Below are 25,740 nucleotides of genomic sequence, written 5' to 3'. Positions count from 1 at the left end.
TCTCACCTTTTTGAATGCAACAACCAAGTACAGACAGTGCACTGCATTTTGACATACTTCTTAGTTTAAATGTACTTATGCACTCAAAAGATGAAGTAGTAATAGTAGTGGCTATCTCTCCTCTTCAAAGGATGATGGTCTTCTCGCTATTCCATATTTGTACTCTTGGTGTACCCTCAGGAGGCTGTGAGGGATCTTCTGCAGATTGAGCAGGTTGTTCCCTGCGGTAGATCTGGTCTGGGTTGAAGTCGCCTTTTTCTTCGCTTCTCCTCCAGCTCCTCACTTTGTCTCAAATGATGTTATACCTTCATGAATGATGGATCTTCAGCATTCCCAGTTGTTTTTCTTCCCAGTTGTTGGTATCATTGTTACACTTCATGTTGGCCTTCAGCAGGTCCTTGTAACACTTCTGTCCTTTCTTCCGTTCCCCCCCCCTTTCACCTTGGAATAGAGCATCTGCTTTGGTAAGCAATTATCATTGGAATAACATGCCCACTCCCACCTTGGCTGACTCTTGATCTGAGCCTCGATGTTTGTATTTTTGGTTTCCCAAGATACCGGTGTTTTTAGATGGTGGTATGCTGTCAAGGTTTCAGATAAATGCAGGAGTGTTGGGATGACTACTGCTTGGTACACAGCCACCTTGGTTTCTGTTTTGATGTCAAGGTCTTGAAAAATTGTTTTTAAGATGGCTGAGGGCAGTTCCAGCACACATTAAGTGTTGAATCTTGGATAATTTGGGACTGGTTGGTGCAGAAACCGAGTTTGGTGGTACATGTCCTTTGATTATATACAGGTACAGGATGGTTGCAATGAAGATTAGAGAGTTGGCACAATCACACATCCGTATTTTACTCCATTTTACCTTGGAATGTGTCCGCTGGTGGTCTAGACAGTTGCAGACATGCCATCATGCAAGTAATCTTGACACGCAATCAAAAGCCTCGGTCAGATCAATGAAAGCCATGTATAATGGTCTGGGCTGTTCGCTGCACTATTATTTGACCACATTACATTACCGTATCATTTTCCTATGCATTTCAACCAGCAAAGCGTGCATTTGGAATACAGGAAATGAACAAATGTATTGCAGTTGATGTAAAAACGGATGAATGGTAGGATTAAATAAGCTTTGCTTCTTTCTACCCCTTTTGGACACGTGGAACTGTAATATGTGACGTATTCCAATGTAACTTCTATGCATGTTGAAATAAATTCAACCATTACCATTCTTAACCATTACAAGTGGTCCTTGGTTTACATGATTAAGAATCATTTTACATGACTTGCATTATCATGTAAATGTCGTAAACCAAGGACCAATGAACATATGGAATCGAGTCACGGTGTAGCTTTTAGCCGAGAAGACGTTTCTCTATGCCGCGTCTACATAATATACTAACATGTGTTGACTTTGCTACAAGTTTTGAAGCTGGACTGTCGAAGCAAGTGCTTCTGCAGCCTAACAAACTTTTACATCTCAAAGTACACAAAAACATGTAAAAAAACTTTTTTTTTTAACAGTGCTACATGTATGCTATACAATTTACCTGTATTATCATATATTACTTTTGGTGAATGAGAAAACGGTCTATTTTCTGAGAGAAAATGAAAACAAATCTGCAAATTTGCAGGCAACCACTGTACTTATTACTTGTATTACTGTAGCAAAGAAGTTAGTATCAGAATCGGTATTGGTCATGAAAAAGTGGTATCGGGAATCCCTGATTTAGGACATTCTTGAGGTGCTTGTTCGGATCTCAATCAACCACTGAACTTGTTGGCAAGGTTTAGCGTTTACTTCTGGTTGGCTTCAGCTTCGATGGCCACAATATTCTGATACATGAAAAATAAAGTTCTGCATCCACAGATCTTGAAACAGGAAACACAATATGGGGACAAAAACAAAGCCAAAATCCTCACATGGCTTACTACAGGAATTTTCAACACAATGTGGTACTTTTAACAATTAAAGGCAATCCTGAAAAAAAAAAAACATTTGATCATTTGCTTGATCTTCTCACAGTAAGAACAAAAAACAAAACGCTATCCATTAGCTTAGCAGGTTTAAAAATATATGTCTTGATTTTTCTAAAGCTGCAAACCTAAAGGGAGGATAACCTTTCACTTTGAAAACCCCTAGTTGATAGTGTACAGAAATGGGCACTTTCCATGTTTTGGATTTCTAATGCCCAACCTGAGGATGCAGAGTCTCAAACACACAAAAATGCTACCGTTTATGACTGAACAAGTAACAAAAAAGTACATCGCTATAGCTAGTGCACTCCTGAAAAAGATTTTGAGGAAGCGGTTTATAAAAAAAAAAAAGAAGAAGAAATAATTAGGGACTAATACTTGTTCCTTTACACTTAAAATGGTATATCAACAATTATAATACAGAAATAGTGTATTGAATAACATATGTATTGAAAGTCCACCCAAAGAGTCAGTTTTTCTCTCCTTGGGATGGAAAGGAGGGAAGCAGAGCTTTCTATTGGCTGGTTTATGGGTGAAGACTTCAAGGCCATCACCGATGCTCATTCCGCTGTCACAGAGGTAACCATGATATCATGGTGCTTGGGAGAATCTGAAATGCAGAAAATCATTTTTTTTTCACTGGATGGTTGGTCAGAAAACAACATATACAAAACCAGTGGAACCCGCTTGTGTTGACAACCAGTCTTGTATCATCAGCTCATCAAGTCCTGGTTCACTGTGTTATTATTACTAAAAAGTCAACATCTGCGTTATAAAATACGAAAAATGTTCTGGAAATTAAGGGAAATTCAGCAACTCTTCCACCACAAGTATCTTTCTTGTGGAAGAGCACAATTTCCCTTACTTTAATATACCGACTACAGGATGTATTATGCAGATGTTGCATAAGTGTTGCAGAGACGAACGGAAGCACTGCTGCTACGCTGGAACTGGAGAGGATTTAAAATACAAATACAGGAAAAATGCGAAAAAGTACAACAGGAAGGCTCTGGGAATGAAGGGCAAAATACGGGAGTTTCCCGGTGAAAACCGGAGTATGAAAAAGTGCCCGCTTAAGTAGTCATCTACTTTGCGCAGGTTTATTATCATTGTTGTCAAGATATACAACAAAATTACCGCAGCAGCTCTGATGAGTACAAAATATTGCATGAAAACAGAAGAATCCAAATAAAAATATGCACAAATATCCTTTTATATGCAAAAAATCATTTTATTGACCATTCTTCTTCTGTCTTTGGCCAAAGTGACAAGTAAATGTGCAAGCAATGGCTAGATTTTGGCTATGTCGACGTCAGTTACATAGCCATTCCGAGGGGTCTCATTATAAACGGGTTCCACTGTTCCACTATTCTTAAATGACCATTTTTCCCAGGGTGGAATTATTATACAATGTATTACACAACAAGGTCGATTTTTTTTTAAAAAAGAAGTGAGAGCACAATTTAGAATGGTGTGCATAATTTTTACAGAGGGTCAAAATGATCCAATTCAAATATATACAGTATATTGGCCAAGTTTCACTTGTCACATGTCTGCTTTTTTGCTTTCAAATAAACTGTTGTACAACATTTCATGACTCTCGTGTCTGCGCCAGGATCTAAAACCTAGCCGGGCCGTCCCATTACTACAGGGGTGTCCAACGTGTGGCCCGGGGGCCATTAGAAACTTGTTGCTGATATTTTACAGGCCTTTGGCACATTTTAAAAATACAATTAAACAAGAAAACTAACCAAAACAAGAAGAAAAATGGAAAAAGAGCAGTAATGTTATGACAATAAAATACTCGTTACAATAAAGTCGTATTAATATACAAAATTGTAACATGACAAAAAAAAATTACGAGCACATCGTAATACTATGAGGAAAAAAAAATTTCACAATAATTTCCGCAGCAATTTTCACAATACTGACAGGAAAACAAAGAATAAAGTTTCAATTTCTGAAAAATTAAGTTGGGAAAATGTTATTATGACAATAAAGTCAAAATATTATGGGAATAAAGTCAGTGTCATGAAAAAAATTACAACAGTTGAAATATTTGTATAATTGAAAAACTAGCAGTGGGGAAAAAGTATTAATACACTGTCACCTTTACCTCAAAGCTGAGATGCAGGCTGTTTTTTTCCTTTATATACAACTTGTTAGCATAGCTACATGGGTTGAGTTACAAAATATCAATTATCAAAATGGCCCCCGGGCCCTTTGATTTTACTGTATGTGGCCCTTGGTGGGAAAAGTTTGGACACCCCTGCATAACTATGTCATCACTGCCAACAACAGCTCAAATTAAAACTGTTTTGAATCAAATATATGACAAAAAATGAGCAAAATGAGCCCTGACCCTGTTGGGTAGATGGAAAGTTCAAGTCAGCCAGAGACTGTATGACTATGTGTGACGTAACAAGCTCATTTGCAGCACAAGTGGGATGAGTGGGAACAGGTTCCTACCATGAGTCTGGCTCGCTGCGTTGCTCATTCTCTCCCTGAGTGACTGCTCTTCTAGATTGACATTCTTCCTCTGGGCACAGGCATAGAAACATCAGGGTGTCAATTACCCACCAACAAAGTGTTTTGTTCAATAATGTCCACATGCATTTATAAAACACAGGTAATCATGAACAACAGAGGAAAACAGTGCGCTAGACTTGAGGTTCCTTAGAAAGCGACTACTTTACGATACTTCGCAATCATTCAGTCACTGATTTTCTTCCGCTTATCCTGTTCAAGGTCCAGGGCATGTATTTATGCAGTGTATATGAGCTTGTATGTATCATTTTTACCCTGTGTGGATAAAATCCAACAGCAATCCAAAATAAAGTGTGCATCCAATTCTTGCTGAAAAAATAATTGAAGATTTTGTAGTTCAGTGGTTCCCAAACTTTTCAGTCCATTTGGCCTGAAGCCATGTACTCTCTACTTCTGCTGGTCACATGATAAGACAGAGGTGTGCAAAGTCTGGCCTTTGTATTTTAGTTCATTCTGCCATTTTTTATGCTTGAAAATGCTCAATTTAGGGGAAAATTCACAACATTAGCTTAAATTCAAGAGATTCAAGAGAGTTTTATTGTCATGTGCATGGTAAAACAGCAGTTATACCATGCAATGAAAATCTTATTCTGTTCATTCTCCCAAGGAAAAGAAAGAAAAACACAAGAAAGAATAAGAACATAAGAAACATAAACACATATACATAAATACCAAGAAATTAAGCAACAACAACAGAAGAGACATTAATGCAAGTAAATAATACAAATAAATAAATAAATAAATAAAGTGCTATGAGTGTGTGTTGCGTGTGGCGTGTCTGAGTGCTTCATTGAGAAGCCTGATGGCCTGTGGGTAAAAGCTGTTTGCCAGCCTTGTGGTCCTGGACTTCAAACTCCTGTAGCGTCTGCCTGATGGTAGGAGTGTGAATAATGAGTGTTGTGGATGTGTGCTGTCCTTGATGAGGTTGTGTGTTCTGCGTAGGACTCTAGATTTATAAATGTCTTGCAGTGAGGGGAGGGCTGCCCCAACAATGTTCTGTGAGGTCTTGATCACCCGCTGGAGTGCCTTCCTATCACGTGTTGTACAGTTACCGTACCAAACAGTGATGGAGGCGGTAAGGACACTTTCGATGGTGCATCTGTAGAAGCAACTCAGGATTGTGGTGGACATGCCAAATTTCCTCAGTCTTCTCAGGAAGTACAGTCTCCTTTGGGACTTCTTCAGAATTTGTTGGGTGTTGTGAGACCAGGTGAGGTCCTCGCTGATGTGTGTGCCAAGGAACTTGAAGGTTTTCACCCTCTCCACCTCAGTCTCACCAATAAACAGGGGTCTATGTGGCTCCTTTTCCCTTGTTCTTGGGTCGATGATCATCTCTTTAGTCTTATCTGTATTGAGAAGGAGATTGTTATCACGACACCAAGCTATGAGGTCCGCCACCTCTCTTCTGTATGATGTTTCAACACCACCAGTGATCAGTCCGATGACTGTAGTGTCATCCGCAAATTTAATGATGCTGGTGTTGTTCTGGGAGGCCACGCAATCGTAGGTGAAGAGCGTGTAGAGGAGTGGACTCAGCACACACCCCTGTGGGGTCCCAGTGCTCACAATTCTTGAGCTGGATGTGCGGTTGTGGACTCTGACTGACTGGGGTCTGCCTGTGAGAAAGTTAAACACCCAGTTACAGAGGGAGGGAGACAGGCCAAGTGTGAGGAGCTTATTTGTGAGTTTGTGGGGGCTGACTGTATTAAAAGCGGAGCTATAGTCTATAAATAGCATTCTGACGTATGTGTCCTGGCCCTGTAGGTGAGAAAGGGCTGTGTGGATGGCAGTGTTGACTGCATCATCCGTGGACCGGTTCTGGCGATATGCAAACTGTAGAGGGTCCACAGTTGCCGCCGGGATGCTCTTTTTGATGTGGGTCATGACTATTCTTTCAAAGCACTTCATAACAATAGGAGTGAGTGCTATAGGGCGATAGTCATTCAAGCAGGTCACGTTGCTCTTCTTGGGTACGGGCACTATGGTGGTGGACTTAAAGCAGGTCGGTACAGATGCTTGTGCAAGCGACAGGTTAAATATGTCAGCAAGCACATCAGCTAGCTCTGATGAGCAAACCCGAAGTGCACGTCCTGAGATGTTGTCTGGGCCTGCTGCTTTTCGTGGGTTTGTTTTGTTTAGAACCCTGCGCACATCAGCTGATGTCACCATGAGAGGTGCGTCCTGTGTGCTCCCCAGGTTCAGCCACCCTCTCTGCTCATCAGAAGTTTGGGTGTCAAAGCGGGCATAGAACTCGTTCAGCTCATCTGGAAGTGTGGTTTGGCTGGACGTGGCTACGCTACTCTGCTGTCGATAGTCTGTGATGTGCTGGAGCCCCGCCCACATGCGCCGAGGGTCTGAGGTGGAATAGTAGCCCTCCAGCTTCTGTCTGTACTGTCTTTTGGCCTCCCGTATGGACCTCCTCAGGTCATATCTGGCCTTTTTGTAGTCATCAGCGGTGCCCATGACAAATGCAGTCGAACGAGCACGTAGCTTAGCCCTTACATCACAGTTCATCCACTGTTTTTGGTTAGGGTATTTTCTGTAATACTTGGTGGTGGTAACAGTCTCTATACATGTGCTAATGTAGCCAGTAACAGCAGAAGCATATTCATCCAAATCAACAGTACAATCTTCCCTCCCCGCTGCAGTTTTAAACACATCCCAGTTTGTGCAGCCAAAGCAGTCCTGAAGTACTTGATCAGTTTCTTCATTCCATACTTTAACTGCTGTACTTACAGGGGGAGCTTTTTTGAGAAGTTGTCTGTACGTTGGATAAAGGAATATAGAGATGTGGTCAGCCTTTCCAAAGTGGGGTCTTGGAACAGCCTTCAAAGCACCTTTCATGTTGCAGTAGACTTGGTCCAGGATGTTATTTTCCCTTGTGGGAAAGCTCACATACTGGTAATATTTGGGGAGGACAGTCCTGAGGTTACAGTGGTTGAAATCGCCAGATATAATGAATACAGCGTCTGGGTGTTTGGTCTCGTGTTTATCGATGATGTCATGCAGGAGGCCTAGTGCATTAGCAGTGTTAGCTCGTGGTGGGATGTAAACAGCAGTTAAATACACAGCGCTAAACTCACGAGGTAAATAAAAAGGTCTGCATTTCACCATCAGCAGCTCAATGTCCTGCGAGCAGTGCTTTTCCATCGTCTGTACGTCTGTGCACCACCGTTTGTTTACGTAAACACAGACGCCGCCACCTCTGTGTTTACCAGACGCTAAAGTCCGATCTCCCCGGTAAGCAGCAAATGATTCCAACTGGATCGCCGAGTCCGGTATATCCTCCGTCAGCCAGGTTTCTGTGAAGGTGAGGACACAGCATTCCCTGATCTCACGTTGAGCTGTAATCCTTGCTCGTAGTTCGTCCATCTTGTTTTCAAGAGAGCGGACGTTGGCTAGCAGCAAGCTTGGTAGCGGTGGCCTAGTCGCTCTAGCTTTTAGCCTAGCATGCAGGCCGGCTCGCTTGCCTCGTTTACGCCTCGGATGCTTTGCTCGCCGGGTATTCAGCTCACCGGGGCCGCAGGCTGCTGCGTTCTCCCGGCGCAGAAGAAAGGCAAAGTCTGAGACCAAAATATGCATGTTTTGGCTAATAGGCCGTATTCAACCACGAAACCGCATGATTGATTAACGTTTTTGAAAAACGTGATAGAGTGAAGCAACAAAATTTGAAGCGCAAAGTGGCGAGGGACGACTCTCTTAAAAGGTGCTCTGTCTGTCATGGTTGGGTACTGCAATGGGGGCACTACCCGTCCTGGCTAGCCAAACTCCAAAACTCTGAATTGGATTACTTTAAACTTCTTACAACAGGGTACCCACTCTTTCCCTAAAATTATTGAGCAGAACTTTTCCAGGACATTTTTAGCCACTACAGGGACAAGTAATAACATCATACTATACAAGCAAACCGAGCAGCATTTCTTAGTTTTGTTTCTCGCCGCCAAGTCCTTGAAGGGATAGTTCGGATTTTTTTTTTACATGAAGTTGTATCACATCCCCATCAGCAGTGTAGTCCACCAACAGCGACTCTGGTCGGTGATGAAAAACGTAGTTCCACGTAGTTGCTGGGGTTTCACAAGTAACGAGTTTGGCTTCTCAAAACAATATGCGTTCAAAAGAAGAATACATTTGCATCACAAAAATGCCTACTCAAAAAAACAAAAATCACAAATAGCTCAGCGTCATATTTGTCTCCCTCCGTATCGATGTGCACTGTTGCCTCTCCGTTCTTGTGTATGCAATGAAGACACTCGCATCTTCTTCGGCTGTGGGACACACACATTAACAAGATGGCCGCGGCGCTCCATTGTGGAAGTAGATGCGAGTGTCTTTGTCACATACACTAGAATGGAGAGGCGACAGTGCGCAGGGATACGGAGGGATACAAATATAATGCGGAGCGATTTGTGAGGTCAGATTTTTTCGAGTAGGCATTTTTGTGACGCAAATGTATTACTCTTTTGAACGCATATCATTTTGAGAAGCCAAACTCCTACTTGTGAAACCCCAGTGACAACGTGGAACTACAAGATCCGACCAGAACTGGTCTTAGGAGACAGAGTTGGGGGTGAGTCATACAACATCATGTCAAAAAATCCAAACTATCCCTTTAACAGGGTCTAAAATGTTGAGAAATGTAGCAACAAAGTTAAATGGAAAGAACTGCTCTAAGCGGAGTTTAATCAGCTGGTTGCGTCACGTGGGGCGCTGTGCCAGCTAGAAGCAGAGAAGAGCTGTGCTAAATGTTGCCCAGAACGTTACGTGACAACAGACATGCATTTGCATAACTTTTCATGCTTTTGCATTTACTCATGAGGCAGGGGACTTCTGACGAAAACTGTATGGACAGCTCACTATTAACACTCTTTATTCACCTGGCGAGCATGTTTTTAGATCGTTGCAATCGTCATCATAGGTTCATCTGACCAAACGTCAGTGACTTTGATCTTACTTAAAAAAAGTAATAGTAATATTTTCAATTATGTGACAAAAATTTCCAATATAATGACAGCAGCTAAAATACGGTTTCACGCTAATGCGCCAAACCACTTGTGTGTGGGGAGAAGTTAGTCATTCCATTATTTTGGATCAAAGTTACAGAACGATCCATAACTGGCATTGACGTGCCCTACTGTCACTCTCTCACAGACACACACACGCACACACACACAGGCACTAATAAACCTTGCTATTTTCTCTCTGGCTGTCATTCGATCATTAGCCAAAAGCTGTGTGCCTCTGAAATGCTGGAGGGGAGAGTTGGTGTCAGTTGGCTATGTAGTGTGGCTTTCTCAACAAAAGAATGCTACATGCTAGTACCTAACTGTTACACATAGAAGCCAGCTGGTCAAATGGACGTTATGCTTTCTCCTGCTCTTATATGCAGTTGGTAACGTTTTGATGACTACTCTGGCTGTGGCCGCACAGTGGCCACACAGTCAGGAGATCGAGAAGACCTGGTTTCGAATCTCCGCTTGGACATCTCTTTGTGGAGTTTGCATGTTCTCCCCGTACGAGCGTGGGTTTTCTCCGGGTACTCCGGTTTCCTCCCACATTCCAAAAACACGCATGTTAGGTTAACTGGCGACTCTAAATTGTCCACAGGTGTGAATGTGAGTGTGAATGGTTGTCTATATGTGTCCTGCGATTGGCTGGCGACCAGTCCAGGGTGTACCCCGCCTCTCACCCAAAGTCAGCTGGGATAGGCTCCAGCATACCCCCGCGACCCTAATGAGGATAAGCGGCATAGAAAATAAATGGATGGATACTTTGGCTGGTGGTCAAAAGAGGCATAGGAAAAAAGAAATCACCATGTGACATGAATTTCTTACCACAGGAGTTTCCTTCAACATTGTCAAGGAGATTGGCTGTGGAATTAGCAGTCCCCAATCTGGTAAGCGCCTTAATTCAGAAAAGTTAATACTGCAAGACAAGTAGCTTCTTCAATATAAATGACCACCAAATGTGGACATAAAACTATGAGCAAACATGAAATCACAAGCCTCAACGTGAGACTTACTGACAGGATAAAGCAGTGGATTACAAGCAGTGGCGGAGCTACCCCACTGGCCATCTAGACATTTCAGGTATCAACTTATTGCCACCCTATAAGAGTAATGGTCTCATCTTGGCCACCCAAATGAAAAATTTGTAATTTTGGTATTAACTTTACGGATCATATGTTTATGGAAGACAAAAGTCAGGATACGAATGGTGCTTCAGAAGTGCTCTCCTTTTCGACTTTCTTCTTTTTGTCTTTTCTGAGAAGGTTTTGGCAATTTCAAACAGCTTCTTTCTTGTGGCTGGAAAAAACACACAAATTGCCAAATCATCTTAAAAGGCATCAAAAGGCTACTACACACATATGTAAACTTTTCAAAGCAGAATACGTACATTTGCCCATATGTTTGAGTTTGTCTCTGAAGAGTGCATCATCTGACACAGCCTCCCATGAAGATGCAGATAAAACTTCTCCTGCACAGAGACAACAACACTGACACGGTGTACTGATACGAAATGTACTGTAGATACACAGCAACAGACATTCTGCTCAAAAGTTTACATAACACTCATCATGGGAATGAAAGTCATATCAATTCTGGGCCCTAAATAATTTTTTGAACTGTTCTTTTTATAGCAGGGGTTCCACATTACGTTGAAGCTTGTGGAGGGGTGCAAAGATATGGGTGGCAGTGGCTCAGGAGGTAGAGCAGGTCGTCCAGAAACCGCAGTCACTGTTGTCCAGTGCTGCCCACACTGGTGTATGAATGTGAATGAATGTTGGGTGGTGGTCACGAATTTGCAGCCAGGTTTCGGTCAGACTACCCCTGTGGCTACAGATGTGGGTGACCAACACCAGTGTGTGACTGAAGGTTGAATGAATAATGGGTTCACTTCATTGTGAAACGCTTTGGGTACCCTGATGAGCGCTTTCAACTCTCATCCATTATTATATGCTTAGCTATCTGAACAAAACATCCACATCTTAGCTTTGTGTTACACGTGACAATTTTTTAAATATCTAGTAACATCTCATTGATAATTTATTTTATATTTAGAATATGCTCAGGGACAATAAAACGAGGTGTGGGCCACTTTGGACACCCGTTTTATAGGGTCAAATGATTATACAGCATACACCTTCAATGATTTTTAAAAACAAGTCACTTGGACCATTTCGTAATCAAATACAAGTGTCATTCACCAATGTATAAAACAATTTTTTTTATATAGAACAGAAAAATCAATAAATACAATATATTGTTTGTTTTTTTTACTCTTGTAAGCCACATTAAAAGTAAAAGTTTGTTTAGAGTAGATCTCATGTTAGCGACAGTTATGTTCCGTCATAATTTTATTGTATTATATTCGGTAAATCTTAGCTAAAAGTGTATTTTGTAGAATGGTTGCGGTTCCGGAGTTTGCATGTCCTCCCCATGTGTGCGTGGGTTTTCTCCATCCATTCAGAGATGGACTTGCTGGTGTGTTTTGGATCATTGTCCTTCGGCAGAACTCAAGATGTTTTCAGGTCGAGGTCACAAACAGATGGCCGGATCCCCTTCAGGATTTTTTGGTAGACAGCAGAATTCATGGTTCCATTTATCACAGCAAGTCTTCCAGGTCCAGCCACAGACCATCACACTATCACCACTATATTTTAATGTTGGTATGACGTTCTTTTTCTGAAATGCGGCGCTACTTTTACACCAGGGCCGTGTAGGTTTGGATTTTTTGTCCCTTAATAAAAAGTTTCAATTAAAAGCTGCATTTTGTGTTCAGTTGTGCTGTCATTGACAATCTGGAACATTTAAGTGTGACAAACATCAGCAAGGGGGCAAACACTTTTTCACACCAATGTAGGTGCTGATATTTTTTCTTAAAATTTTACTGTTGTTTTTTACATTTTCTTATATTTTTAGAATGTGTCTCAGGCCAATAAAAAAAACAACCGCGAGCAGCAAATAGCCCTCCGTGATGCACTTTGGACACCCATGAGGTCGTCTGAATGGTTTACATTTGGTTGATGTTTGGCAGGCTAAAAAAAAAAAATAATTGGGTACTTAAAATTAAAAAAAAAAAAAAGTTTCAAAGAAATCATTAAGGGCCAAAAAATAAATATATTTAAAGAACATTCAAGCCGATGACCAGTGCATGTAAACTTTTAACCACAAATGTAAATGGGAGTATATAACACATTTCATTTTATATCACATTTCAGGAACCATTTAATGATATCCTGTAATTTCAATGGACAATACCAAAGAAATTAACCTTGGTTTGACTTTAGAGTAGACAGTGTCCAGCCTGGAAAGCAGTATAGATTTACTAGATAGCTGGCCACACAGTGACGGAAACCCCACAGTGAAAATGACCTAATTGGGCACAAGTGTCATGGAATTGTCATGGAACTGAGCAGAGGTGCACTTCCACTCTTCCACTCCTCCATGATGACATCACAGAGTGCCACCTTCTACTTGAGGATGCCCCACAGGTGCTCAATTAGGCCCGGGGACATACTCGGCCACTCCATCACCTTCCTCTGCAAGCCGGTTGTTGTCTTGGATGTGTGTTGGGGAGACAATGATCTTGGTACTAACTTGTTGCTAGCAATTTAGACAGTAATTGCTGTGTTGATTGTAAATCTATACTGCGATACAGAGCCATACACTGAAAACTTTAAAGTACCCGTTTTGTTTCAACAGTTTTGTCCCTTCAGAAGATATACCGTAATAAAATGGTGGCGGAAATGAGAGGGATGTACTCACATTTAGGAGACATATAAAAATCGCACGCACTTACTGTGGCTGCACAGGTATTTTTAAAATGATGCATGAGAAAGCCGTCAACCAATCAACAAATACCAAGACATTCTGCTGAATCCAGAGACATAAGAGCACAGCTTGGCAGAGAAATGTGTGTGATTTCTTCTTACCTGTGCAATTTTCCAAGCTCGATGATCCGAGCTTAGTCTTTTTTGATTCATACTTCAAGCGATCTAAAAGCAGAGAGCAGGATTAATATACACATTTAGCCATAAAAGCCTAAAAGCACCAACAGTTGCCTTGGTCGCATACTACATAATATATATGCAAGCGTTTGTTGTATCTTGAGTTTAGTGTATACAGTGGGTAACATACTGTAAATATTTGATCCAGTGCTGAATTTATAAGTTTGCCCCCGTTGGAAGGCCTGCAGCTCTGTATGCATATCCTATACATTAATGTTGAGAAGGTCTGGTAAATGATTTCCTCAACATATTGTACCAAGTTAATAAGGTGAGAGGCTGGCGTGATAAAAGTACCGATGATACCAATAACTGCCGCAGGCTGTTGTGTCTGCATTCTCATGACAGTCTCCTGAATGATGCAAGGCACTATATTCACTACAACCTTTAACAGGCGAGCCTGATTTGATCTCTAAATTTTTGAATACACATTTAATAAACCCCAAAAAGAAGCAGAAGAAAGTTGTAAACATGTGTTTTGCTTAGAAACGTGTCTCTCCTCCAGCATCCATTGCAATTACTTGCACAGGGTCAATTATGCAAACTGGATGACATCATCTAACATCCTGTGGGAAACAATGGGTGCACACAAAAATTATCCGACTGGTACGTGCGCAAGTTTTCACAAGTGCTTTGGCAGTGGTTGTCAAATGGATCCATTCTGGGTGGGTCGCAGACAGCGAGTCAAACATGACAGTAAAATATGTAATATACAAGCAATGTTTGAGACATCGGACTTGAGTTAAAAAAAAAAAAAAATTGAAATTCAGCAATATTTTAGTCATCTGTAGTCATTTCTGTATGGTATATATTCATTACACAGTTATAAGTGAAATATGCAATTTTGTTGCAATTTTTAAATAAAATTTTCATTTATGCATTATTTGTATACATGCAGTTATGTTTGTCCTCATTTTTTTTTTTTTTTACAAAATGCACTAATAAACCTCTAAAATGCACTGACATGTGTTTTCATGTTTCAAAAGATGACATTAATTATTATTTTAAAAAAACAGATTTGCTTGTTTTGACTTAAATAAAAGTATAAATAAATTGAATGAATACATAAATGAAAGCTTAACACGTCCATCCACCGATCCATTTTCTACGCCGCTTTGCCTCATTGGGGTCGCGGGGGTATGTTGGAGCCTACCGCAGTAAAAAAAAAAAAAAAAAAATTAATAAAAATGTAAAAAAATAATTAAAATAAGGCGTGAATGGTTGTCTGTATGTGCCCTGCGACTGACTGGCGACAAGCCCAGCGTGTACCCCACCAAAGTCAGTTGGGATAAGCTCCAGCACACCCCCGTGTGGATAAGCGGCATAGACGATGGATGAACGGATGGATAAAAATAAACATGACAAATAAGAGTGGGAAGCGACTAAATGACCATTGGAGAATGTTGGTCCCAGGTTGACACCAGTTGAGAACCCCTGGCCGAGAGCCTTTAGCTGAGTGTGGCTCTGCAGCCCTGATACGACATGCTCAACTCTGGGTCCACATGTGCAATACTTAACTTTTTAGAACCTGTACAACAAATGTATTTCCTGCTTTCTTGCTTTTCATACTCTGCAATGCAGGAGTGAGCAAAAAAGTGCAGGTTGTTGAATGTAACAAACCCCATTATATTTGTTTGTGGCATGGTTTGTGGAGGGATGAGGAACACTTACTAACCTACCCCACACTATGTGTCTGCATAATATATAAAACTCATACCTCTCTCTAAGGCAACAAGGAAGTCCCTATTTCGCTGCAACTCTCTCATGAACTCCTCGTTCTGTAGGAAAAGGGCAATGCGCTCGTCTTCCAGATACTGCTTTAATTTCTTGTCTTGCTCTGTAGCACCTGGACCACCAGTGGTACTAGCAGCTCCGGACTGAAAAGTTGACCGGGCTGTCCAGTGGTTCATTGAAGAGACTGAAGATGACGAACCAGGTTGAGACAGATGGCCTTGAGTACTCTGCTATGGACACAACAGGATAAACAGTTACACTCGAAATAATTCAGCATCCTTTGTAAATGAGGCTCTGCGTCACCTGCCCCCTCTAACCGCACATCACTGTTAAATCAAGTTTCTTTTCTTGCACAGAGCTGCAGAACTAAACTAAAAACTCCATCTTACCTATAAGAATCTGAACATACAGTGGTGAGAAAAGGTGTTTGCTCCCTCCTGATTACTTTTTTGCATGTTTGTCACACTGAAAGGTTTCAGATCAACAAACTAATTGTTAGTATTAGTCAACGACAACACAAGTGAAGACACAAAGAAGTTTTTAAATTAAAGTTTTTATTATTAAGGGAGGGGAAAAAAACCCCTACATTGCCCAGTGTGGAAAAAGTGATTGCCCCCTCCGTTAAAACATAACTGAGATGAATTGAGATCTCGCAGTCTGGAAAAGGCTATAAAGCCATGTCTAATTATCCAGAAATGGCGAAAACATGGAACAGTGGTGAACCTTCCCAGGAGTGGCTGGTCAACCAAAATTACCCCAAGAGCGCAGCGACGACTCAACCAAGAAGTCACAAAAGACCCCACAACAACATTGGAAGAACTGCTGGCCTCACTTGCCTCAATTGAGGTCAGTGTTCATGACTCCACCAAAAAAAAGACAATGGGCAAAAACAGCCTGCATGGCAGAGTTCGAAGACGAAACCACTGCTAAACAAAAAGAACATAAAGGCTCGTCTCAATTTTGCCAGAAAACATCTTGATGAGCCCCCAAGACCTTTGGGAAAATACTCTGTGGTCTAACGAGACAAAAGTTTAACTTTTTGGAAGGTGGTTGGTACATCTGCTGGAAAAGTAACACCGCATTTCAGAAAAAGAACATCATACCAACAGTAAAATATGGTGGTGATAGTGTGATGGTCTGGGACGGTTTTGCTGCTTCAGGACCTGGAAGACTTGCTGTGATAAGTGGAACCATGAATTCTGCTGTCTACCAAAAAATCCTGAAGGACAATGTCTGGCCATCTGTTTGTGACCTCAAGCTGAAAACTACTTGGGTTCTGTCGCAGGACAATGATCCAAAACACACCAGCAAGTCCACCTCTGAATGGCTGAAGAACAACAAAATGAAGACTTTGGAGTGGCCTATTCAAAGTCCAGACCTGAATCCCATGGAGATGCTGTTGCCTTAAAAAAGGAGGTTCATGCTCAAAAACCCTCCAATGTTGCTAAAATACAACAATTCTGTAAAGATAAGTGTGCCAAAATTCCTATTGCAAGGTATCGCAAAGGCTTGATTGTAGTTGTTGCTGCTAAGTGTGGCCCAACCAGTTATTAGGTATAGGGGGCAATCACTTATTCACACGGGGCCATGTAGGTTTGGATTTTTTTTCTCCCTTAATGATAAAAAGCTTTATTTAAAAATGGCATTTTGTGTTCAGCTGTGTTGTCATTGACAAGTATTTAAATTTGTTTGATGATCTGAAACATTCAAGTGTGACAAACATGCTAATAGCAAACTTTTACACACCTCTGTATGTTTAATAAGAAAAAAATTTGCCTATTTGACTTATTCTCATCCTTGTTCATAACACAATTGTCTTTTTTCATCTGGTGAGTTAAAAAGGCCAAGAGCTTTATTGTTGTTTTTTTACATAGCAGTTATTGACACTTTTACACACACTAACAATTTAAGTTTACTCTAAAATGATTTCATTCCGAATCACTGCCACCTCAAATGTGTCAAGAAGTGGTGGTTGCTCACTCTCAGGAAAACACTTCCCCCTGGCGTTTTGGTAGAGAGTTGCAAGTTACGAGCGCAGCAAAATCCCAATTCTTTTTTACATATAGGAAGGTTTTTGAAAAAGGCAATAATTAATTTAAATGGTAACTAATTACACGAATGAGGGAGTAATTAATTCTGTTACTGTAATTCATTTACTGTTTTGGGGAAAGTAACTAGTAACTATTAGCACTTTTTAGTAGGGCTGTCGATTATAATGATGCAACTATGTGAGAAATATGCCCATTTTACTGTGTTTTATGAACAGAAAGATGACATGACAGGACACAATTTATATTCATATTATATTGCAATATATATTTCGGTTCACGTAGTGACAAGGCGCAAGTGTTGTTCTGATGATGAATTGAGTTGGAGATACATATATGGTGCTGGAATTGCATTGCTGTTGACCTGTTCAGGTCAGAATAAAGTTATAAAAAGAGCGTCAGGCTCTGGGGACACTACACAGTGCCTCCGTCTGTCGTCCTAACAGAGAGGTGTGGCTTGCCATGATGCGTACGCATTCATTACGCTAAAACTTTTAACATAATTAATGAAATGAATTAGTTGCCGTGTTATTTTTGACAGCCCTACTTTTTAATTTCCCAACACTGCGAACCAGTAGTTCTTTGTTATTAACACAAGACTGTTTTTAATTGAAAATGATCTTGAAACAGTATTTTGGAGACAAAATGAGGACGTGTTTAAATATGATCTATTATTGTCTTTGTGTAAATACTGAGTCTTTTTTCCAAAAACAGAGGACATGCACATGCTAAAGCAAGTAAATCTTTTTTGGTTTTTTTGACATTTACCTTTATACTTTCCAATTGCTGTGGCAGGATCCTCAGGAAGTCATCTGGGAGATTCCCAAGCAAAGGAGGGTTCCAGTTTCGGAAACTTCTGACCTCCTTGTGACCTGAATGTGGCTGGTCTTCAAATCTGTGAGGGAGGTAAAAAGTAGCATGACTCATAACAATATTTGACATAATTTAGTCATAGGTTATTGAGGGAAATCAAAAGGTTATAAATAGACCTTGTGTTCTGCAGCAATCAGGTTGCCACTTGTCTCAAGCTGTTAGCCAATGTAAGCCAATTTTGTGTTAATAACCCAATAAAAGCACTATTTGTCTCTACCCTCTACAGCCATCAAATTTGTTTACTTTTGGAGGTGCACACCACAAATAGCAATTTGCTTAAGCAGTGCTTCGGATCAAACCCAGGACTTATGCCAGGGAAGTTGGGAGTAAGGATGAATCAGATGAAATGTATGTCGCTTCTACGGAGCAATAAGTTGTTACTTTTTCTACAATCAAAAGGAGGTGGAGGTAGACATCCAAACCATTGACACTTGCATCCCACTACTGTATGGCAGGAACAACCCCACAACAGTCATCCTCGTCAAGTTTGATAATAGGAAATTCCAAACCGGCCTACTGAAACAGGGAATGAACCTGAAAGGTACAAACGTCTAAATCAGGGGTGTCCAAATTGCGGCCAGGGGGCCATTTGCGGCCCGGGGCTGTGATTTTATCGGCCCGCTGCACAGTCTAAATATGTAATTTAACAAGGAAACTTAAAAAAAAAAAAAACAGCAGCAAAAATGGGAAAATTAATCAAAAGTCTAAATATTAAGAGACGAGTTGTAATCTAGCAAGGAAAAAAGTCATACTTTCTCAAGAATAAAGTAATAGTATGAGGAAAAATGTCATTTTAGTAGCATGACGTTGAAATCGTTCTTTTTAAAGTAAAAAACAATAAAGTTGCAATTTTTGGAAACTTAGGTTGAGGGAAAATTTACGTAAATTGACATGGGAATAAAGTAAAAATATCAGGAGAAAAGAAGTTGAAATATTTGGAAAATTATACTAAAAAAAATCAACAGCAGAAATTTTACCAGAGTAGAGTCAAAATATTATGAGGAAACAATCGATTTCTAATTTGAAAAAATATGACAAACTTGTAAAATGAGGAAAAATATCATTTCAGTAACAATGTTGAAATAAAGAAAAAATACATAATTTTTTAAAAAGATATTAATTATTAGTTATAATTGCGAGAAGAAAATTTAAAAGAGGAAAGCTGAAATGAAACAGTTGGAAAATTTAAAAAAATCAGGAGAAATGGAAAAAAACAGCTGTAATTTTATGGAAATAAAGTCAAAATATTAGTCATATTCCATTCCAAATATTAGTCATAAGTGCCAATTTCACCAGAATAAACTCGTATTATAATAAATAAAACGTCATTTTTAGTAGCATTTCACCTACATTACAGATATATTACGAAGGTAAAATGCTGTTTTTTTTCTTGAGCTACATACTGTATAGCTTCTGAGCATATCTCAATGTGTTGGTTTACAAAATATCAAAGTGGCCCTTGCATCCTTTAATTTTTCAGTATGTGGCCCTCGCTGGAAAGTTTGGACACCCTTGGTCTACATGAATGAGCATGTGACAAAACGCAATGCTAAAATTGCCAAGAAAGCACGCGACCTAAGGAAGCAGGGAAGGCTCCAAAGAACTTTGGAGTGCCAACCGCAAAATTTTCATCAAGTAAATAAATGGAGGATCACAGGCCAGAGTGCTTGTTGTCAAAGACATAGCTGGAGTATGGCCACAACAGTAGCCCGTGTTATAATGAGGATGCGGATGACTATTATTATTATTATTATTATTATGCCTGTGGTGAGTGAATTTTAATAAAAGCCTGTCTTTGGCAATCAAATCTGGTCCGTTTTACTTGTGACACGTAGTGGCCTGTGTAGACTACAGTTCCGCAACTTCTTCAAACTGTATATCAAACTGTTTTTGCATTTTATTTAATTTACAACATTTTCATTAAAAAATAGAAAAAAAAATACAAATAAAAATGAATGTAAAAGATTTTTAGATTTGAAAATGCTTAATTTCGGCCAGGAATATGTAACATTTGCTCAAATGTGCGTTTTTTGAACTACTAATAGGCCACAAATTTCTGTGTGAGTTTGCATGTTCTCCCCGTGCGAGCGTGGCTTTTCTCCGGGTACTCCGATTTCCTCCCACATTCCAAAAACATGCATTTTAGGTTAATTGGATACTCTAGAAATTGCCCACAGGTATGAATGTGAGTGTGAATAGTTGTCTATATGTGCCCTGCGATTGGCTGGTGACCAGTCCAGGGTGTACCTCGCCTCTCGCCCAAAGTCAGCTGGGATAGGCTCCAGCAAACCAGCATACTTGATACTTGCGTATCTTGCTGCTGCTGTAACAAGTGAATTTCCCCGCTGTGGGATAAATAAAGTACAAATACAAATACAAATACCCTCGCGACGTGAGGATAAGCGGCATAGAACATGGATGGCTGGATAATAGGCCACAAAACAGCCATCATTTATTAATTCATTTATGAAAACATGCGATAGAGTGAGGGAACGATGTTCGAACTGCGAAGGAGCGAGAGACGACTGTACAGCCAAGGTAGTATAGGCAAAGTATCCATGTGCTTAGTGAGTCCAGTTCTTCCTCCTTACCTTGGTGGGGGCGTTGGTGTGGGTTCTGGATATTTTCTGTCATAAATGTGCATATCATATGTGGGTGGGGAGTAGATAGGAGGCGGTTCCTCATCTGAACTGTCAGGTTCAAGAGTCCTCTCCAGAATCTGGAGGGGGGGGGACAAGTACGACCATTACAATCTTAGTTTAGTGACTGCAATATTGGATTTGTTGAGCTATTTAAACTGCTTTTATTGCAAACTACTACACGTTAAAGACGACAATGATGATGACCTTTGACACTTTCCACTTACCTCTGGCGGGATGCTGTCATCAGAGTCTGAGCTGTCGTTTGAAAGTTGTCCATCAATGTTCATCTGCAGAAGCTGATCAATAGTGGCATCCACAGCTCCGTTGTTGGAACGCAGCACACACTCAATGACTTCATAGTCCATTGATGGAAACATGGTCTTAAAGTCCTCCATTGCCTGGTTGAACTCCAGGCGGCGGACCTGCCGGTTGGGCCTGCTGTTGTTGAGCTCACCCTGTCCATCACTGCCACCGCTACTTCTGGACCCTCCATTACTACTGCTGCGCTTGAACAGGCTGGTCATCTTCAAGTTCTGGCCAACCTACAGCTAGGATGGCCGCGACGAGTTGTTCCCACCACACTACGTCTGCTCTTCCAGCCTTCCTCAACTACCCAACTTATCCCACTTTATAAGACAACCACGGCAGACCTTTCTGGCTCATTACATACGCTTTAGTGTTGTTGAAAATTACAGGCAGCGTTGAAGTTTAGAGGACCTGCAACAGGAGGAAAAAAACGACATGAAAACTTTAATTATTATTGTATCGTACCGGATATTTTCCACATTTACAAAAGAATTTGGCTTTGGTTACAATTAGTTGGGTATTCTGGTCATGACCAACGCAAAAAAATACAGCAGAACGTTGAAAATTTACACTGCAATTTTGCCTCGATTTGGGTGCATTCTCTAGTTAGCGTACAATGTGGCACACGTTTTGTCGTGTTATTAATACGCTGTGTGAGTCCACCTCTATTCTTCAAGGAAACCTGCACTTGGAATTTTGCCCATCATCCACAACATGAACAGATCTTTCTCTTTTCTGTGTGTTCTAAAGATATATAAACAGATAAAAACCAACAACTCAGTACTGCACTTATGGGACACACTGATTCCGCCGATTAAGCCTTCTGAAAAATACTCCAAAAAGCGAATGTGAGTGTGAATGGTTGTTTGTCTATATGTGCCCTGCGATTGGCTGGCGACCAGTCCAGGGTGTACCCTGCCTGTCGCCCGAAGTCAGCTAGGATAGGCTCCAGCATGCCCCCGCGACCCTAAAGAGGATAAGAGGTATAGAAAATGGATGGATGTCAAAACATTAAGTGGTGGTTGTTGATTTTGGGGAGAACACATCAAGAATCATGTCTTCAATGATGGTAAAAATAACCTTAAATGTTCATTTGTCCCTGTCATTGATCATCTATACTGTATGTATTTCGAATCGTTTTCTGTGTGTAAAACCGTAAAACCATACAATAAGTATACTGTGTTAACATTTTTTGCTTTCTGGAACAGATTAATTGGATTTACATTTTTTCTTATGGGAAAACATTTGGTTAATCAGACATTCTGGAACAATTCATGATGCTACCCATGGTTCCACTGTACAGATATAGGTGGTACTTCATGTGCTTCACTCAAGCTTGGTTTATGCTTCTGCAGAGTCACCGTGCCATCCTTTTATAAACCTTCTAAGTACTTTGTTGGAGTTGAAAGCACGCTGTGAAAATCTCCGCCAAGACATTGCTACCAGGAAGTTAGCCAGGCTACCAGGGGCGGCGCACCTGAGGGATAGCTATTAAAAATGTACATTTTTATTAATGTATTTGGTAAACACATGGCTGTAAAACTCTATTCTCTATGATACTGTAAAATTACGTCTGAAGACATTCATGTCTGTGTCACAGACCTGAATGTCTATCCCTCAGGTCTGTGAACATGGGTAACTTGGCTAACTTTCTGGTAGGCTTGAAGTTTTAGCATTTCTATCATACTGGTGCTTTTTTGGCATTTGCAGCGTTTTTCTTTAGGATTTGTTTTTGATCTTGCAGCATTTATGCGATTGCTGCATTTTTACTTTGCAGCATTTTCCCTTTTTTTGGCTCATATCTGTGTTTGGAGCGTTTAGACCTTGCTACCGCGCTGTCAGCCATAAGTGGCCCCCTACTGTCAAATTCTTTTGGACTTATGTCAGCCTGCGCTTGAAAAGGCTGAGAAGATCGTAGAGGCCACTTTATCAACTCCAGTAGATTTCCTTGAGTTTTATTTCACACTTATGCTATTTACAGGAGCACAGGTTAGGTTGATAACCTTTGAATCAAAGAGGAATAGCGTCAAATTACTATTCATTACTACACTGTTGGAACTTAGGAACAATAATAGTTATTACATACCCCCTTGCGTTACAATTATATAGTCGTAACAGTGATAGATGAAGCGCCTTCGCAGAACTTTCTTTTGTCTACTAGATTTACCAATTGTTTTCTTTGTACAACCACCTAGTATCATATGATGTGTGTCATAGTTATGTCATATCGGTATTAAATCATCATAATCGCCATCATAATTTGTATCAGGGGTCTGGAAGACACGCACGTTTAGCATCAAAATTGTCATACTCTTGGATGAATACACGTACAGTCATGTGATGCTTATTTTGAACAATATATTCTCAAATAGGCCAAATTGGACAGGACTTGGCATTCTATTTAGCAAGTGTTCAGACCCATGCCACAACTTTTTTTCAAAACAGCAACTGGCGACCAATTAGGCGACTTTTTGTGGCGTTATTGGAGATTTTGTAAGACTCTGACGTGAAAACGTGTTGTGCTTATGCTTCTGCGGAATCACTGCGTTTATTGATGTCATGCTCTGTGTGGGGTTGAGCGTGTGACCTGCAATTCTCTGTTGAAAACGCTAAAACGCTAGGAGGGCTGTTTTCCGGAGCATCAACTCAGTGTGCAACCACAACTTAGCTTCCTTCTTGTCAACTAACAATGGCAATTAAAGAGAGTCGGGAGTGTTATTGGAGCTGAACTAACAAATGTGTTACAACAGTCACTTTTTAATGCTAATGTTGATTTGACATTGGTATAGAAGGCGTTAGCTTTTAGGACTTTTAGGACAGTCAATAGCTACTTTTCCTTCTGAGGCGTCGGGAACACTGCTAGGGGGAAGGATTAAGTTTAAGGACCTATACATCATTTTGAATAAAGGGTCAACATTAAACTATTTGTAAACGACTCAATGAGTAGACAGGAAATAGTCTAGTTGTCTGGGCCAAGGACGTTTTATTGTAAAGTAACATTGAGTCATTGGACGGATTATTTTACAACACCCATATGGAAATGCTGTAGATGTTGTTTTGTTGTTTGTATTTGACGCTAGCTCTGCTCTCCCTTGCCTGTGTTGTCAACAGCAACTTGCTGCTACCCAATATGCACAATCAAATTTGGATAGACAACATATAATCAGCCTCCTTCTGGTGAATGTGTGGCTTTTAACAATAGAATCCGCTTCTAATAAAAATATCAAGACTGGGCTGATGCTAGCGACCGCAGCTAACGGACGTTGAAGCAGTGTGTGATGCTCCAGACAAACTGATCATCCACAAGGCCTCGGCCCCGTTATATTAAATCCAACAAACTACAAGTGTTAATAATGTGGTAAGGACGCTGGTACTCACTGACACACTGGCTGAAAAAATACAAACATCCACAGTGGAGATGAGTCACTATAGACCAGACATCGTGGACAGTTTCATGAAGTATAACTGTCCCTTCTCGCTGTTAGCACCAAGCTAGCTCAGCTAGCAACCGGATGTGTCCCTTTAGCCTGTTGAGCGTTCACACACTATTAAGTCAAAAATAATAATAATAAAAAAACTTGAATCAACTTCAAATTATACTTGTTAAAACAAATCGCCTCTCGCAGCATTGAAAAAGATGAATTTACAGACGCACATACACACATTTTACGTGTAATCTTAGACCCACACCTGTCAACACTTGCGTTACAAAATATGGGAATTTTTCCAGCAAAATAAACGACATTCTGATATGTGTTTGTGTAAAGACTCAAATGTCTACCAAAACTGCAATACCACCGTGTTAATTTATGGACAAGCTTTTATTTTGATGACCTGACATCAGCGGCTACAGGATGTGTTAGCCGATGTTGCACGCGTGTTGCAGTTCAGTGGTGTTGCCGAACGGACCGGAAGTTGTGCTTATTTTTTTATGTTAAGTTAAAAAGTTAGTGAAAATATAAGGAACGTAAAGGTACGGGGGAACTATAATAACCAGAGGGCACAGAAAAAGGTCAGTAAAACTTAGCTACGGGCCTACGTCAAATACGATCCAAATATCGATTATCGGTATCGATTCGAACGTGATGAGTTCTATATTTGTCAGTTTACATTCACAATTGAAGGTGTATGAACGTTTTATCACTGGCTTCTTCTTCTTTTTCTATTTTATTGTTTATTTATATCTGCTCAAGATATAGTAACCACTTTACATGCACACTTGCTATTTAGCTATTGTATTGTAGAATAGACATGTTATTCATTAGCTTGGCAGCACGACACATAATCATAGAATAGAGCAAAACAGTTTACCTGTACAACACATATAATCACATAACTATGTAAGGGAACAAAACAGGCTTTGTGTGAGTACTGACAGTTAGAGGAAACAGTCCTTTTGTGCATGTTCTACTCTGATATTGAAAAAACAGCCAACTCCCCGACCACAGAATGTTCCAGTCAGCAGAGCTGCGCCGAGATCTCAAGACAGCAGATGATACACCAGCATTGGGGAAGAAACAGCAGTTGGAGCAGGGGTCACCAACGTGGTGCCCGCGGGCACCAGGTAGCCCCCCACGACCACATGAGGTGCCCACAAGCCTGCTTTTCA

General features: G+C 40.5%; 1 protein-coding gene across 6 annotated transcripts; it reads right to left on the bottom strand.

Annotated features, from left to right (window-relative positions):
- Positions 1-1,777: 1,777 nt before the first annotated feature.
- On the bottom strand, positions 1,778-24,671 carry cuedc1b (CUE domain containing 1b). Of its 6 annotated transcripts, none has more exons than XM_054794066.1 (12): positions 24,510-24,671; positions 21,050-21,542; positions 20,775-20,902; positions 18,079-18,205; positions 15,246-15,492; positions 13,457-13,519; positions 10,918-10,998; positions 10,733-10,826; positions 10,356-10,414; positions 7,608-7,826; positions 4,447-4,516; positions 1,778-2,587 (listed from the first exon to the last, which is right to left on the bottom strand). In XM_054794066.1, coding segments are annotated over exons 2-12 (1,389 nt in total). In that variant the 5' UTR covers positions 21,350-21,542; positions 24,510-24,671; the 3' UTR covers positions 1,778-2,586. The 6 variants fall into 6 exon arrangements, with proteins under 6 accessions (XP_054650041.1, XP_054650039.1, XP_054650040.1 ...); XM_054794064.1 differs by having other exon boundaries at positions 7,636-7,826; XM_054794065.1 differs by having other exon boundaries at positions 7,636-7,826; positions 15,246-15,489.
- Between the last annotated feature and the right edge of the window lie 1,069 nt (positions 24,672-25,740).

The sequence above is a fragment of the Dunckerocampus dactyliophorus genome, chromosome 12, assembly GCF_027744805.1.
Source record: "Dunckerocampus dactyliophorus isolate RoL2022-P2 chromosome 12, RoL_Ddac_1.1, whole genome shotgun sequence".
Lineage (NCBI taxonomy): Eukaryota > Metazoa > Chordata > Actinopteri > Syngnathiformes > Syngnathidae > Dunckerocampus > Dunckerocampus dactyliophorus.
This window is presented reverse-complemented; position numbering and strand designations above follow the sequence as displayed.